The 14544-nt window shown below is 46.6% G+C and overlaps 2 protein-coding genes across 2 annotated transcripts; one reads left to right on the top strand and one right to left on the bottom strand.

Annotated features, from left to right (window-relative positions):
* Positions 1-2242: 2242 nt before the first annotated feature.
* On the top strand, positions 2243-5659 carry HD556DRAFT_1380731 (uncharacterized protein; the record flags this gene model as incomplete). The annotated part of the gene is made up of 5 exons (XM_041303236.1): positions 2243-2318; positions 3822-3897; positions 5329-5539; positions 5571-5610; positions 5636-5659. Coding segments are annotated over 3 exons (270 nt in total), but the record flags the coding sequence as incomplete, so codon positions are not given.
* Positions 5660-11083: 5424 nt separating this feature from the next.
* Positions 11084-13257, bottom strand: HD556DRAFT_567680 (uncharacterized protein). Its single transcript, XM_041310974.1, has 8 exons — positions 13080-13257; positions 12942-13014; positions 12874-12884; positions 12767-12820; positions 12328-12705; positions 12173-12277; positions 11970-12121; positions 11084-11916 (listed from the first exon to the last, which is right to left on the bottom strand). The coding sequence occupies exons 1-8, from the start codon at positions 13162-13164 to the stop codon at positions 11260-11262; spliced, it is 1515 nt and encodes a 504-aa protein (XP_041158986.1). The 5' UTR covers positions 13165-13257; the 3' UTR covers positions 11084-11259.
* Positions 13258-14544: the final 1287 nt, after the last annotated feature.

Consider the following 14544-nt stretch of genomic DNA (forward strand, 5'->3'; position numbering starts at 1 on the left):
TCAGGAGATTATATATCACCTCGCACAGAAAATGCGTCTATCCTTCCTCGCCATTGTTACTGCTTTGACAGCATCTGTGTCTGTCAGTGCATGTGTCCGTGTGGGTCAAGCTTGCACATTACACACTGATTGCTGCTCTCCAATGATGTGTGGAAGTTACGTGAGTATGAGCAGGTCGCTATGCAGCCAGGCTTCAACCATACGACTCACCTGCGCGCCTTAGTTCGGTGGATCCCATCATCATCATGTATGCGTCTACCCGCTTGAAGATTGAGCCGGCGGCCCGAGTGGCACGTCGCGACAGTGAGTCATTTTTCTGCCTTCGCTTTGGCATCATGATGGTGTCAGACCTAGTTCAGAGCCAATCAGTACAATTGTTTTTGGAGAGGTGTTCATACCGCTGAGCAATGTGGATGTTTGAATTTACCCAAAGATCATTGACCGTGTCTAGTCTTGCTCGTAGTCCACTAAGCTTGAATTCGAGAGGCTATCGAAACGAGCGGTCTTTGTTATTGAGAGGTCATACGAAGATGGAACGCACTGCGCAGATTGAATCTGTTCGTCTAACGTTGGCCTCGAAGACTAGCTCGTAGAACTCTCTCTTGATGGGGCCAACGAGACTCCGATTGTGTTTCGTGACGAACGTACTATTTTAAATCGGAAGTGTGGACGAGAATGAGCAGCAACTTTCTAGCTTTGTTGCTGTGCTGGTGCTGCGGGCCATTGCGGGTTCAAATGACGAAACGATGACTGGGGGGTTGTCGATGTTGCCAGCAGGTTATTCCACAATAGTGGTAATCAACTGAATACGCTTCTGCACGTTCGTCTGACAGCAATACCGATTGTGCCAAATCAATCAAAATCCTGCCAATAAGTATATGCATGGTATAAAAGCTGGTTATCGTCCTACAGTGTTTCATCATTGTCAGATATCATTCGGAATCCCCTCGCACAGAAAATGCGTCTATCCTTCCTCGCCATTGTTACTACTTTGACAGCATCTATGTCTGTCAGCGCATGTGTCCCTCCGTTTTCAACTTGCATATACGACTCTAATTGCTGCCCTCCGTTGACGTGTGGAAATGAGATCGTGAGTATGAGCAGGTCGCTATGCAGCCAGGATTCAACCATTTGACTCACCTGCGCGCCTTAGCTCGATGAAGTTAATTTTGTATGCCTCTAAAACATTGATATTGAAGATTGAGCCGGCAGCCCGAGCGGCACGTCGCGACAGTGAGTCATTTTTCTGCTTTGGCTTTGGCATCAAGGTTGACGTTGATGGTGTGATACCTAGTTCAGAGCCAATCAGTAATTTTTTTTTGGAGAGATGATCATACCGCTGAGCAGTGTGGACGTTTGAATACATCTAAAGATCATTGACGGTGTCTCGTCTTGCTCGCAGTCCACTAAGCTTGAATTCGAGAGGCTATCGAAACGAGCGGTCTTTGTTGATGATGATTGATATTGGGAGGTCATACGAAGATGCAACGCACCGCGCAGATTGAATCTGTTCGTCTAACGTTGGCCTCGAATACCAGCTCGTGGAACTCTCTCTCGATGGCGCCAACGAGACTCCGATCGTGTTTCGTGACAGACGTGGTATTTTCTGGTATGCCCAAGGTCCTACGGCGGGCCATCCGTGCTAGTGAACCTGTCAACAGATGAGATTGGTAATTAAAGCAATATATTGTTGAGCATCGCAAAAATTGACGTAGAACTGCTAACCACTCTCACATGGGAATGTTTTGCATTGTCGAGGAAACACCGATTTGCAAGCACGCGGGCCCGGTAGTAAAATTACAGATCTGTGAACTTTTTAGTTGAATGAGCTAAGAAATGCAAAATCCAGGTGCATGAAGCCAAGCATGTATCCATGCCTCAGACGGGCGATAAAATAGATGGACCGGTCAACAGTAACATGCATGACGTCGCAGGGTGTTACTATCCACTACCAAATGCCAGGTCTGTGAAGCAAGCTAGATTCTGGAGTTGAATGCTGGAAGGACGGTGTCGAAGCTGGAATAGCCCACGTAATGCAAATGGGGCCAGGTGAAATTGACGCGGCCCTGCCGCGCCTGCCGTGGTCGTGACGCGCCTGTGACGCGGCACTGACGCGGCATATGTGACGCGGCACTGTAACAAATTCCTACCTACAGATCATGTTTACACAACTTCATATCGCATTCCAAACACTTTGAATCATCGTTAATGATCAACATATGAGTGTCTGCCTGCGTACAGCCTCTATAGTGCTGTATTCACCTCTCACCAAATTTACAGTGCTTGTCCTCTGCGTTCATACTACTAGTATGCATCTTGCGCGTCAGTCCTATATTGTTGCATTACCTCTAGTGATGTTCCGGCCCGGCTTAGGCTTGGCTTCGAAGGGCTTAGGCTCACAAAAATTCAGAGCCTAGGCCGTTGGAACGGGCACGGACTGCAAGGGAACCAAGGCCAGACCTCTATGGCGGGAGGCTACGGCTCTGTCTATCGAGGACAGACTACGACACACGCGAGGACTACTGACTACGAGCCAGGACTCCTGCCACCGCGCCAGGACCCCTGCCACTCCCGTCCTGTTCTGCCAGAGCGCCCCGCTACACCGTGAGCCCAAGCCAGCCCAAAGCCGGGGCTTGGGCCCAGCCAGGCCGGGGCTTGGGGGAGCCAACGGACAGAGCAGCTTTGCGAAGCCAACGGACAGATCAAGCATTAGTGGTAGTCTAATTACAATGTGTCTAAATGTCCGTCTCAACATCTGACACGTCCTCAGCATCATCACCCAAAAGTAAAACGTCCCAACCTTCTTCTTCATCCACAACGTCACCAGTCTCTGCTCCCGCTTCCGCTTCTTCGTCATTGTCGTCCAGGTACTCCAACTCGACGAGAGACGATGGTTCGGGCTCCCAGAACAGAAGATTGTGTCGTAGCGCACATTTAACACACTGGAGTGCTTCGACGATGTCAGCCTTGAGCCGGTTGCGCCGTTTCGTGATGGTGATGCCGCCTTGTGAGAACGCCCGCTCGCTCGAGACCGACGATGACATGATTGATAGATAGTCCCGCGCAAGTGAAGCCCAAACAGGGTACCTCTGCGCATTGATCTGAAGCAAAGATTATCAGGATGGCAACGCTGCCTTCTCGGCATGCTGAAGGAGGGCGGCTGTTGGCTTTGTTTTGCGCACAGGACGTGCAACACGGTGCTCGGCATCTGTGCTTGTCATGGGTGGGTAGTAAGTAGGGATGTTAGAGGAACACGTACCGACATGAATCAATTGAAAGATATTGGGTGCGCCGTCACACTTGCGAAGGTGAAGCAAAAAAGGCTTCAGATTTACGAAAAATATTGATCTGTGAAACTGAGATCTGGTTTTCCGACAGCGGAGTGAGTTATGTCGAGCTCGCGAAGCAGAGGACATGGCGCTGGCACTCACCGTGACTTTTCCGTAGCAACAGACAAGAGATAAGGCGTTGAAATTGCTCGATATGTTGGCCAATGCAGGCTTTTTGACTGCAACATGTGGACCATCCGAGTCGAAGCTGATAGAGTTGATGGAAGTCAAAGAAAGACAAAAATAGAGTCGGGAAACGTACCTCCGGCAAGGCTTCTATGGCAGTGCCACTAAACATGCCAAAGCCACGGCTCAGGCCGGCGGCTCAGGCTTCTCGAAATCCAAGCCCAGGCCCAAGCCTTCCTCAGGCCATGACGTAGGCCTGGGCTGGGCCCGGCCTATTTGGGCCCGGCTTGGGCCGGCCCAGGGCCTCAAGCCGGGCCGTGCACATCACTAATTACCTCTAATTCGTTTATCTATGTTGGTTTTCAGACGCAGTGTCAAATGTTGTCTCACTGCGTCAAGCCTCGACCTCACCCTGCCAAGTTTGATCCACTCTCTATACCCTGCACCACCTAGTGCTGCCGTGGTTTGGTCCAGAACCACGGTCCGAACCTGACCAATGGTCAGGTTCTTCCTTGGTTCGGTCCATGGTTCAAGAATTGGGGCGGACCGGACCTGAGTGAGGTTCGCGGTCCACCATTGCCCGAACGGTTCTATGTTGGTTCGAACCTTCCCTGAACCGGTCCGAACCCCGAACCGCAAGAAGTTCTGTCACATTGTCGAAGCGTGTTTTGATACTGCCTTCAATGATCCACCTCGGCCTCAGGGAGCCCTGTTCTCACTATATATGAGCATTAGTCTCTCTCTTCCCTATTCTATTTCACGCCATGGCTTCATTCTATTCCACTCAGGTATGATTTCAAAACTTAGGAATCCTTGCCGTATGACTCAATTATGCCACCCTTTCCAGTCATATGCGATTACTGACCCAAGAGCATTTGAACCCCTCCCCGAAGCCCTTCGTTCCACGTCCCTTGTAAACAAGCCTTCGAAACCGCTAGGAGCAGGTTGTTCTCTATCCCGACAAGCACTATCATCATGGTAAGCTATCCAACTCCTCACCCGTCGCGAACTGAAGCCGATGTTGACATGCTCTCATAAAGGCAAGTGTCCTCCTTGCTATAAGCGGTGTTTTCGTCAGCATGGGTTCTCCTGTGTCTTACTTCGACTACATGTCACCCATTCCCTAAGGTGCGTGGCTCTCCCAAGACCAGACTGTACATGGCGACTCCTACGAAGAGCGGCCCGTTATGATGGAATGTCTTGCACCCTTGCTCTTCAACGCACATCCAATCTCTTCACAAACTCTACGGTATTCTCAACTCTATCTAACTACATCGTTTGTACACTTTCTCCTTTGAACTCGTATAGCTGTCTTACAATTGGACATTCTCCAGGACTCCTCGTTTCAACAATGTCTCACAATGCTTTAGGTATGTTGAACTTGCGCATGTAGACTCGACTCTGGTTGGGGCAACTTTTTTTTTACCATCCTATATAGATACAGCCTCTCCAGGACTCCTCGGACTCGGCAACCTCATTGAGGCAGGCACCACTCCCGCACCATCAACATATCACCCACTCGTTCCGTCTCGTGTATGTACATGCGCAATGACATTGATATATTTCTCTTTGCATGACTCAGCAGAGTGCATTGTTGCCGGGAAAGGTGCTGTTGTTGGTATTGTTGAGGGATACAGAGCTCGTAGTGCTGCTGCGGTCGAAGTACTTCGACTATGTTTTTTTTTGCTACCTGTAGAACAAATTGGGTCCGGTTCGCGTTCGAACCGAAAAAAAACCGAACCTGACCACTGCGAACCGTTCGCAAAGGTTCGGTCCAAGGTTCGTCAATAAAGGTAGAACCGGACCAAGGTCCAGTTCTCAGTTCTCATCAAACTGCCTCTGAACCGGACCGAACCGGACCACGGCAGCACTAGCACCACCACGTCAAGCCCCAACCATGGCATGTCAGAAGCCTCGTTTAGGCTGCGTCAAGCACTACTCACACCACGACAAGTTCTCCCAAATATCTTCGCAAGTCTCTGTACTAATATCAACATCCACACTCTATGCCGCGTCAAGGCCTACTACAGTGCCGCGTCAACCATAGCACATACCGCGTGAGTTGCCGCGTCACATGCGCGTCAGTGCCGCATCAAACAAGTTGTGCCGCGTCAGTTGCCGTGTCAAACCTCCTCCATGCCGCGTCAAACTTCGTCACTGCTGCGTCACCCGCGCGTCACGCCGCGTCAAACTTCATTCATGCCGCGTCACAAGTAGCACATGCCGCGTCAGACCTCACCACCTCCACATGCCGTGTCAAACCTCACCACCTCAACTGTCACACTGTCCGTATAACTTAGGTATATTTTATTTTAGATCTGTCATAATAATTGATATTCTAACAGTGTTCCTTTTCATCCTGACAGAATTAGACGTCGTACACTGTAATTGTCCATAGGCAGTAATAAATTTGTTTTACTAAGCATTCTTTCGTTTTGTCTCCTCTGGGCTCGAGAACTTCGACGAGAAGAAACCCTTATTATCACAGGCGATGGAATGTGTATCTCGGAATTCCTGATGAATGGGTTTCTGTAAGAGATTATAGCGAGAGTGAACTTCAAGTGAGGAAGACATTACCTGCTCCATTCGATAGATATCTAACTTACTATGTGATTGACAGCGCGGCCCCTTATTCAGTGATAACTCTGATGCTACATCTTTGGAGTCTGCAGACGAGCTATCCGAAACTGTAGTTCCTTCTCTGCCGGCCGAAGAATGTCTGCCCTGTGCTCCACAGGCTCGAAGGGTCCAGAGAGGAAGGAAAAGAAAATAGTCATTGGCTTATGTATACCTAGTTGTACATGGCTCTGAGGCAAATAAAGTAACAAAGGAATGGTCGTGAACTCATCCAACTTGATCTGGAAGTGGAATATAGAATATAGGAATGGCGCGTCAGTGGCCACCTGTACCTGTAGGTTTGATGTATCACTTCTTACAATTGTAGATGAAATGTGATACAATAATTACTGAAGTCCATAGATACCTATCATTGTAGGGCTGATATATCAATGGAGGATCCTGTCAGGACACTCCCATAATAATCTCACACCCCTAATTTTCGCATTTTTGACCACCTACTGTGGGAATTTCCCCACAACACTTAAAAATAGATTGCTTCTCCACATTTTCGCATTTTTAGCCACCCCACTACACCTAAAACATCACCCATTTTGGGAATCTCCACAATATCAATTATTCCCACACCCTCCCCACCTCACTGCAGCTTCACCACCACACCACAATAGGTCCCCTCTTGTATCTAAGTAGTAGTTTGGTATATATATGTATAATATAATGTAATAGACCGCTTTTTTTGCTTATTTGTGTGCCTGCTCCTCCTCTAGAGGCCATTTAACATATGTTAGAGTAAAGAACACTTTCGCACTTTTGCCCCTTTGGTGGGAAAGTGTTCTATTATATTCAAAACATGTTTATGAGCATATATGAGTATATTCCCATCTTTATTTGACCCCCTGAAGCGCCCTACATCAATAGATATAGCACATATGCAAGAAAACACAGAATATGTTCCTATTTAATTATTTCTAGGTGGACAGACTTGGAAAAATAATTCCCAGTATCTATTCAACAATATGAACAATGTATCAGGAGCCCAGGACCATGGGATAATTTCCTGTTGCATGGTGTGCCCCCCCTCTCCTGGTGGTTTACCCCCTGTGAAAAATTTTCCTACAGGACCGGACCTTAATTGAGGTGAGGGGTCTATTTCTATGTATATTTGGAGTAGATCTATCATATAGCTGGCCCAGAACACACATAGGATCCTGCTACAAAAACAAAAACATAGAAAATCTCACTTTTGACACTTTTGATGTTTTTTAGTATCTTACTCTTGCATAAATAACCATCCCTGCTCACATATTATCAGTAGTACATTCACACATATGTTCTATGCCAAGGATCAGCCCTACATAGGGCGCAAATTTGATATCTGATGTACAGGAGGTATTTCTACTGATAAGGAGCCCATACTTTCAAAACATCGAAATTTAATAATCAGACACTTGGAGTAGATTTAAAGTACATTCACTATCATATACCTAAATTTACAAAACAATCCAACAAGAATTGAGTGCTGTATCCCAGGTATCTGATCACTTATCACAGGCTGGATTACTCTGTAGGTTTCCTATCAGTAGAAATACCTCCTGTACATCAGATATCAAATTTGCGCCCTATGTAGGGCTGATCCTTGGCATAGAACATATGTGTGAATGTACTACTGATAATATGTGAGCAGGGATGGTTATTTATGCAAGAGTAAGATACTAAAAAACATCAAAAGTGTCAAAAGTGAGATTTTCTATGTTTTTGTTTTTGTAGCAGGATCCTATGTGTGTTCTGGGCCAGCTATATGATAGATCTACTCCAAATATACATAGAAATAGACCCCTCACCTCAATTAAGGTCCGGTCCTGTAGGAAAATTTTTCACAGGGGGTAAACCACCAGGAGAGGGGGGGCACACCATGCAACAGGAAATTATCCCATGGTCCTGGGCTCCTGATACATTGTTCATATTGTTGAATAGATACTGGGAATTATTTTTCCAAGTCTGTCCACCTAGAAATAATTAAATAGGAACATATTCTGTGTTTTCTTGCATATGTGCTATATCTATTGATGTAGGGCGCTTCAGGGGGTCAAATAAAGATGGGAATATACTCATATATGCTCATAAACATGTTTTGAATATAATAGAACACTTTCCCACCAAAGGGGCAAAAGTGCGAAAGTGTTCTTTACTCTAACATATGTTAAATGGCCTCTAGAGGAGGAGCAGGCACACAAATAAGCAAAAAAAGCGGTCTATTACATTATATTATACATATATATACCAAACTACTACTTAGATACAAGAGGGGACCTATTGTGGTGTGGTGGTGAAGCTGCAGTGAGGTGGGGAGGGTGTGGGAATAATTGATATTGTGGAGATTCCCAAAATGGGTGATGTTTTAGGTGTAGTGGGGTGGCTAAAAATGCGAAAATGTGGAGAAGCAATCTATTTTTAAGTGTTGTGGGGAAATTCCCACAGTAGGTGGTCAAAAATGCGAAAATTAGGGGTGTGAGATTATTATGGGAGTGTCCTGACAGGATCCTCCATTGATATATCAGCCCTACAATGATAGGTATCTATGGACTTCAGTAATTATTGTATCACATTTCATCTACAATTGTAGGTATTTAATGTATCATTCTTACAGTATGGCCTGCAGTGGCCGCGTCAAAGGCTGGTTAGTGCCGCGTCAAGGCTCGTCAGTGCCGCGTCACATGCGCGTCACGCCGCGTCACGGCCGCGTCACGACCATGTCACGACCGCGGCAGGACCGCGTCAAAATAGCTACGCCCATGCAAATGTTCATAAACAATGTGGTCCAATAATTATTTGACTTGATGATATAGTCACTAACATTGCGTACGTCGAGACAAAAGAATCATTGTGAACCAATCGAAGTCAGGGACTTGCGGCGATACGGATATGTAGTTCATTGCCGAGTCGATCAAAGTTCTGTGTAGGGTTGAACGTTTGAACGTTGAACGTTGAACAATGTCATTGTTTTGCCAAGGAACAGTGGTATTTCGAGGGTGAAGCCGGGATTGTGCGCTTCTATTTGCGTGTATTGTTCCCCACTTTAAAGTAATCCCTGACGATAAAACATCAATTCTTGTCTCCAGACAAAATTGATCGCCTGACGATCGCCCACTCAGTACTCAGTGCCCACTCACAAGTAGATAAATTCAGTTGTGAATCAACACGAGTAGAAGATCTCTGGATTGAATGTAGAGAAGAAGCAGTTTAAAATTACTACTTCACAGGCCCTATATACTTGAGGAAAATATATCGAGTGAGCATCTGTTTGGGAGCCCCAAGCCTATATATTGTGAAGTCGGAACTCGCACATAAATGGACTTGTGAACAGACTAGTATGACGCCATGTCACACAAGAATTTCTGTAAACCTGGTGGAGGTTACTCTACCTCGTGGAGGAATGATAATTTTTAAGTCAACCAGCCACGCTGTCTTACCCAGGTTTAGATAAATGCATTGGTAAACCCAAGGGTACGGGTTTTTGCTTGGCACGGCGCGCCCGTACCCTCACCTGCGCCCATGCGGGCTTTACCCACGAATGATACCTATAAATGTCATTAAATTAGCCATTTTAAAAATATGGAATGCAGATCGTGAAAGAACGCTCACTGAGATTCCAGCATGCACAAGCAGGGTGTCAGACGCGAGTGCGAACGAAGGTTCACATGTGCAAATAATGAACACAAACCAGTGACATTGCCTTATCATAAAAGAAAATAGAACACCTGTACGCGATCCATGTAAGACCTCAAAACGTTATCTTCTCATTATCGTCCAGAAGTGCGAGACACTGAACACGGCTGGTTGGCACGAGGTTGCAAGTATTTGACATGCCAAACACGATGCAAATGCAGCGCAGATGCAGGAATTGTGTGGGAGTCATAAATGGATGCAGGAGAGGTGACAGTTGGCTGTAGGGTGTTGTAGGGCTGGGATTGTACTTGTGGTTGAACGTTGACGCAGACGCACGAATACTTCTCCTACACGTGACGTGACGTACCGCCAGTATCCACTCGTTATTTTCTGAGTTCTTGTTCCTTCAAAATGTCCCTGTCGAAGACTGGATTGACTATAGTATGACAATGATAATGAATGAGAAAATATGGGGTACATTCTAGTGGGATTAAGCTATCATCATGCAAAGAGTGAGTAGGATCTGGTATGGACACGATAAGACATCACACTTGCAGTGTCATTTTCCCATGCCACTCGGCTCCGTGTTCGAGATGAACTTTCCCGTCGTTCCTGACTGAGACAGCCGTCTGCAAGCCGAAGAGATGATGAACCGCTTCGTTCGAAATGGTAAGCATTCATAGCTACAATCATTGAATCGAATTTGATACTCTCAAGGCTGCCACAGATTAAGTCGCAAATATCCTTGCTATGCGTGAGCGTTCGTTCCTGGAATGACCTGTGTCGAGCGGCTGATTGAATGTATCCATGAGGTCACCATCCCCGCCGACTTTGTCGTCCGAGGATCGATTGAGTTTCCCTCGTTCACTCGGACCTGTTCCGAGTCCAGTACATCAATATGCATCGATGCGCGTTGCCATGGTGGGACAGACCCCAATAGAGGGGAACGAGCTATAGATGTAACCAGAACAGTATCGTGCGGTTCCGTTGAAGCTTAGACTCCGAGGAAAAAGGTGGGCGAAACAAGGTATGTTCCCTCCTAGTGGAGTCGTTTGTCCTGTTTGGATGCCGACGGTAAGTCACGTGATGTGTCGGAGGTTCATTGCTTTTGGCTCACATTGGGATTAGCTAAATCTGTTCGATCTTGACATCTTGTGGATATACTACAATTTCAAAATGCTGAGCGGGCCAATCGAAGTAGACATTTTTGTATTATATTCACCCTCGTGATACAAGAGCTTGTGTCTGTCACATTAATATTGGTGGTGCCTACTTGTCTCTCATGCAATGTTTTACATTAGATCATAAAAACACATGCTCAGCCTGCTACAGACTATCTGCACCTAATCATAAACCTCGCATTGGTTCGGCATAATTTTGTGACACCGCACTGGTTGCCAATAATTATCATTAGCATGCACTAGATTATCATTCCTAGAGCTAGCTACCATTAATTTTCGCACCCGGCGAAATCTAATTAAAGTTGTAAGTTTACATGGGAGAATTCTCCTGATACGAAAGAAAATTATGGGACCATCCCCGCTCGAAAAAAAAAACCAAATTACGCAAACATATCCTCATCGCTCACATCCCGCATCCCACACGCCGCCCACATAACCGAAACACCCAAATCTTCCACACCATCATTCTTCGTGCCCACAACCCCATTCGACTCATATACCGACTTCGTTATACCAAGGGTCACTTTAATGGCCGGAGCCCCGGGCGCATACTCCTCGAGCTCCGAATCTAGGTTGTCCCCAGCCGTAATCCCAACTTTCTCATTTCGAGAAATGAGGCGTAGGATATTGCGGGCAGCAACCTCCGCTTGATAATATGATGTATGTCCCGCTTTGATCGCGTCGAACGCGTCTGCTGCATCGCCCACGACAAAGATGTTGGAGTACAAAGTCTTTTGGCATAGGTGGGGCTCGACCAGGGTATCCGTGGATGAGAGGGGTGACGTCGAAGGCATGTCGGCATGTGTGCTAGTTGGCGACGATGGCGACGACGACTCTGACCCTTCTTCTGCATCAAGAGTTAACTTCTTTAGATAATGTAGGACATCATCTGCCTGAAGCTTGTGAGACTCAGAAGGTGGTGGGACGCAAAGTTGCATAGTGCGCAGAACACGTGCTAGTCCAGTGTCTGGTGATACAGCACGAGGGTCCATGTCGCGAAGGAGCCCCGTGTTCGGTGTTTGACCAGTGCATAGGAGCTAATGACGGTCTCATTTAGCTTGTTGTTCCTCGTTAATATGGAAAAACCTACCAGCAGGTCGGCAGGTATTTCACGCCCTGATAGAGTCCGTACTACACGTGGTTCTGGAGACCCTGGCGTAGCGGATTTGTGTTGGAGAGACTCAAAATCAAGTCGCTCTCCAAGAACAACCCGAACGTTAAGCTCCTGCAAACCCTGAAGGGCTATATCATCGCTGAGTTGGAATCACTTAATAGATGACATGCAAGACCCACCCTCTTCATGCATCGCCTCATCGAACTTTGGCAATAGACGACGACGGGAATGCAGAAGCGTGACGCGCTTTTGCGGGTATATAGCAGCGATGTCGGATGCGAACTCTATATATAACTATGAAACGTGTCTTCCGTGATGTAATGACGTCACTTACGAATGCCAAGCGCACCGCCGCCTACGACCAACACAGACCTGGCAGCCTCGACACGTTTCTGTCGTTCCTGCAGGGATGAGATACCCTCCGACTTCGTTCCTCCATACGTTGATATTGCTGATGGTTGCAAACTTGACTTTACACCTTTTTGGTGATTCCAAAGGTCTATAGGCTGGGGCAAGTGGGAACCGAGAGCATAAATGGCATAGTCAAACTCCAAGTCCAAGTCTGATTCTTGTGATCCTGGCAGATTTGGAGAGAGAGTGATGCGATGGTCGTCTAAGGAGGTGATAGTTGCTTGCACCCGAACGTGAGATGTACATGAAGGAAGATCTGACAGGGAACTAGAAGTGATGTTATTAATGTTGTACGGGATAACTGATGGCAACGAAGTTAGTATCTGCCCAGAGTCGCGTATGTGGATCAAGTGCACACTTACACGCTTTGTGTTCGTGACCAGCAAGAACAGCATATCTAGAAAAGTTGTAAAAATCTGAAACGCAAAATGAATATCCATTCCGAGCTGGAAAGTAGCAAAGTTCTCACGATTCCTATGCCTGAAGACATCAGAGGTTAACGGAACATCCATTGAATCAGAAACCAGGACAACGTACGAATTTCTATCAACCAAAACAACTCTCCAACCCTGTGGTATGCCCTCTGCAAGAAGGTGAGCAGCTCTTGAACCTAGACGGTGATTGGACGAGGGTCAATAAAAACCAATTTCAACACCGCTGGTGTTAAAAACACACCTCCGTAGGAACCGCCTAGGACGACGACCGTCTTTGTAGGAAATTCTGTCGCAGACAGATGAGACGCCTTTGTAGCAACGGACATGATGCAGTACTCGGAAAAGATACAGTTATAAGTTACTATTTGACAGGTCTTGTAACAGGTGAGGAAAATATAACGTTCGAACACGAGTCTGACTCCTGTTGAAGGTCCGAGTTTATATATTGTGGACTACCATTGTGGGTAGCAGTGCAGATAAATGTACTAGTTGAAATGTGGCCGACTCGGAGTGATGCAGGATGGTACTGCACTGGGTGGAGGCTCAGTTGGTGCAATCAATTCACGCGCACGTTCAGTCGCTGGAAACCAGCCATCAGGGTCGCGATACGAACTTAATTTCCGCGCGCGCATGGGATTGAATTTGCATTCCCAAAGTCATCTGAACGATATCATCTATTTTAGATGAAAGGTCTACCCCAAGCCTGAGTGCCGAGCGTTTGAGTTACCAGTATGATGTGCCTTGTCACCGCAGTCGGGTTCACTGCCCCTATCATGAGATTTGTGCTGAAGGGCTTTTCAGATGGCCTGGTCAGTTATACGTGACATCACAGTCTATGTTGTTCTTGTACATGTTGGAATCAGCAAGGAACGACTGTCTTCCCTCTATATAGTCTGACTATTAGGAGAGAGGTATCGGAGGAGGTTTGAAATTTCATTGAAAACCACGGTAGTAGCGGCAATCATAGGCCATGCCTAGGCGGGGACCTGACTCATTCTCCTAGTAGGACGGGCCTTACCCGATACCTGTACGGTGCAGTCTGAGTGGAAGAACTACTATGTACGAACAACCGATCATCCCGCATCTTTCAAAATTATAGCCAGCGTCTCGTCCGCGCATTCTAATATTAGTTTTGACGAGCGTCTATCAAGGATGCCCCAATGATCGAACTTCTATTGTGTCGCAGTCTGTCGCAGCGCCTTTTTGAAAATTTTAAAGTTCGTTTGTATGTCTGTTGCCATCTGTGCCAGCGTCTGGCTCGCATCATTTCATTCTTCATCGGCCGTAAGCACTAGCATATGCTGAAATTATCCCTGCGCATTATTCAATTCACGTTATTTCACTCGGTCGGTAAGACCACATCCAGTATGTAAAGTTACTTATGGGCCTGCATGACTGTGCTGATGTGATCATGTGCCACAAGTTCGTGTCATAGTAATATCAAAACAGGGCAACTGTAGCAGAGCTGTGTTCTAAAATCAGTGCAAGTGCAATACCTTTGATGTATCAGGCTGTCACCAACGCATTACAATAGCCACAACTTGAATGAACTTTGTCGGCTACAACACAGCCAATTTCCGGTCTCGACCTGAGTCAACATAATTCCCACGCTTCTCCCAAACACCGCCATCATACCACATCCACCTATCTACTGTAGAGAAGTATCAGCATAGGTTATGGACACACATGTTTTTTATTGGAAACAG

The sequence above is a fragment of the Suillus plorans genome, assembly GCF_016647745.1.
Source record: "Suillus plorans strain S12 chromosome Unknown HD556scaffold_37, whole genome shotgun sequence".
Lineage (NCBI taxonomy): Eukaryota > Fungi > Basidiomycota > Agaricomycetes > Boletales > Suillaceae > Suillus > Suillus plorans.

Coding starts and splice junctions, on each gene's coding strand:
- HD556DRAFT_567680 (XM_041310974.1), bottom strand. CDS start 13,164: ATGTCCGTTGCTACAAAGGCGTCTCATCTGTCTGCGACAGAATTTCCT. Junction 12,122..12,172: donor TGAGGCGATGCATGAAGAGG/GTGGGTCTTGCA, acceptor GCGATGATATAG/CCCTTCAGGGTTTGCAGGAG. Junction 11,917..11,969: donor AAATACCTGCCGACCTGCTG/GTAGGTTTTTCC, acceptor GACCGTCATTAG/CTCCTATGCACTGGTCAAAC.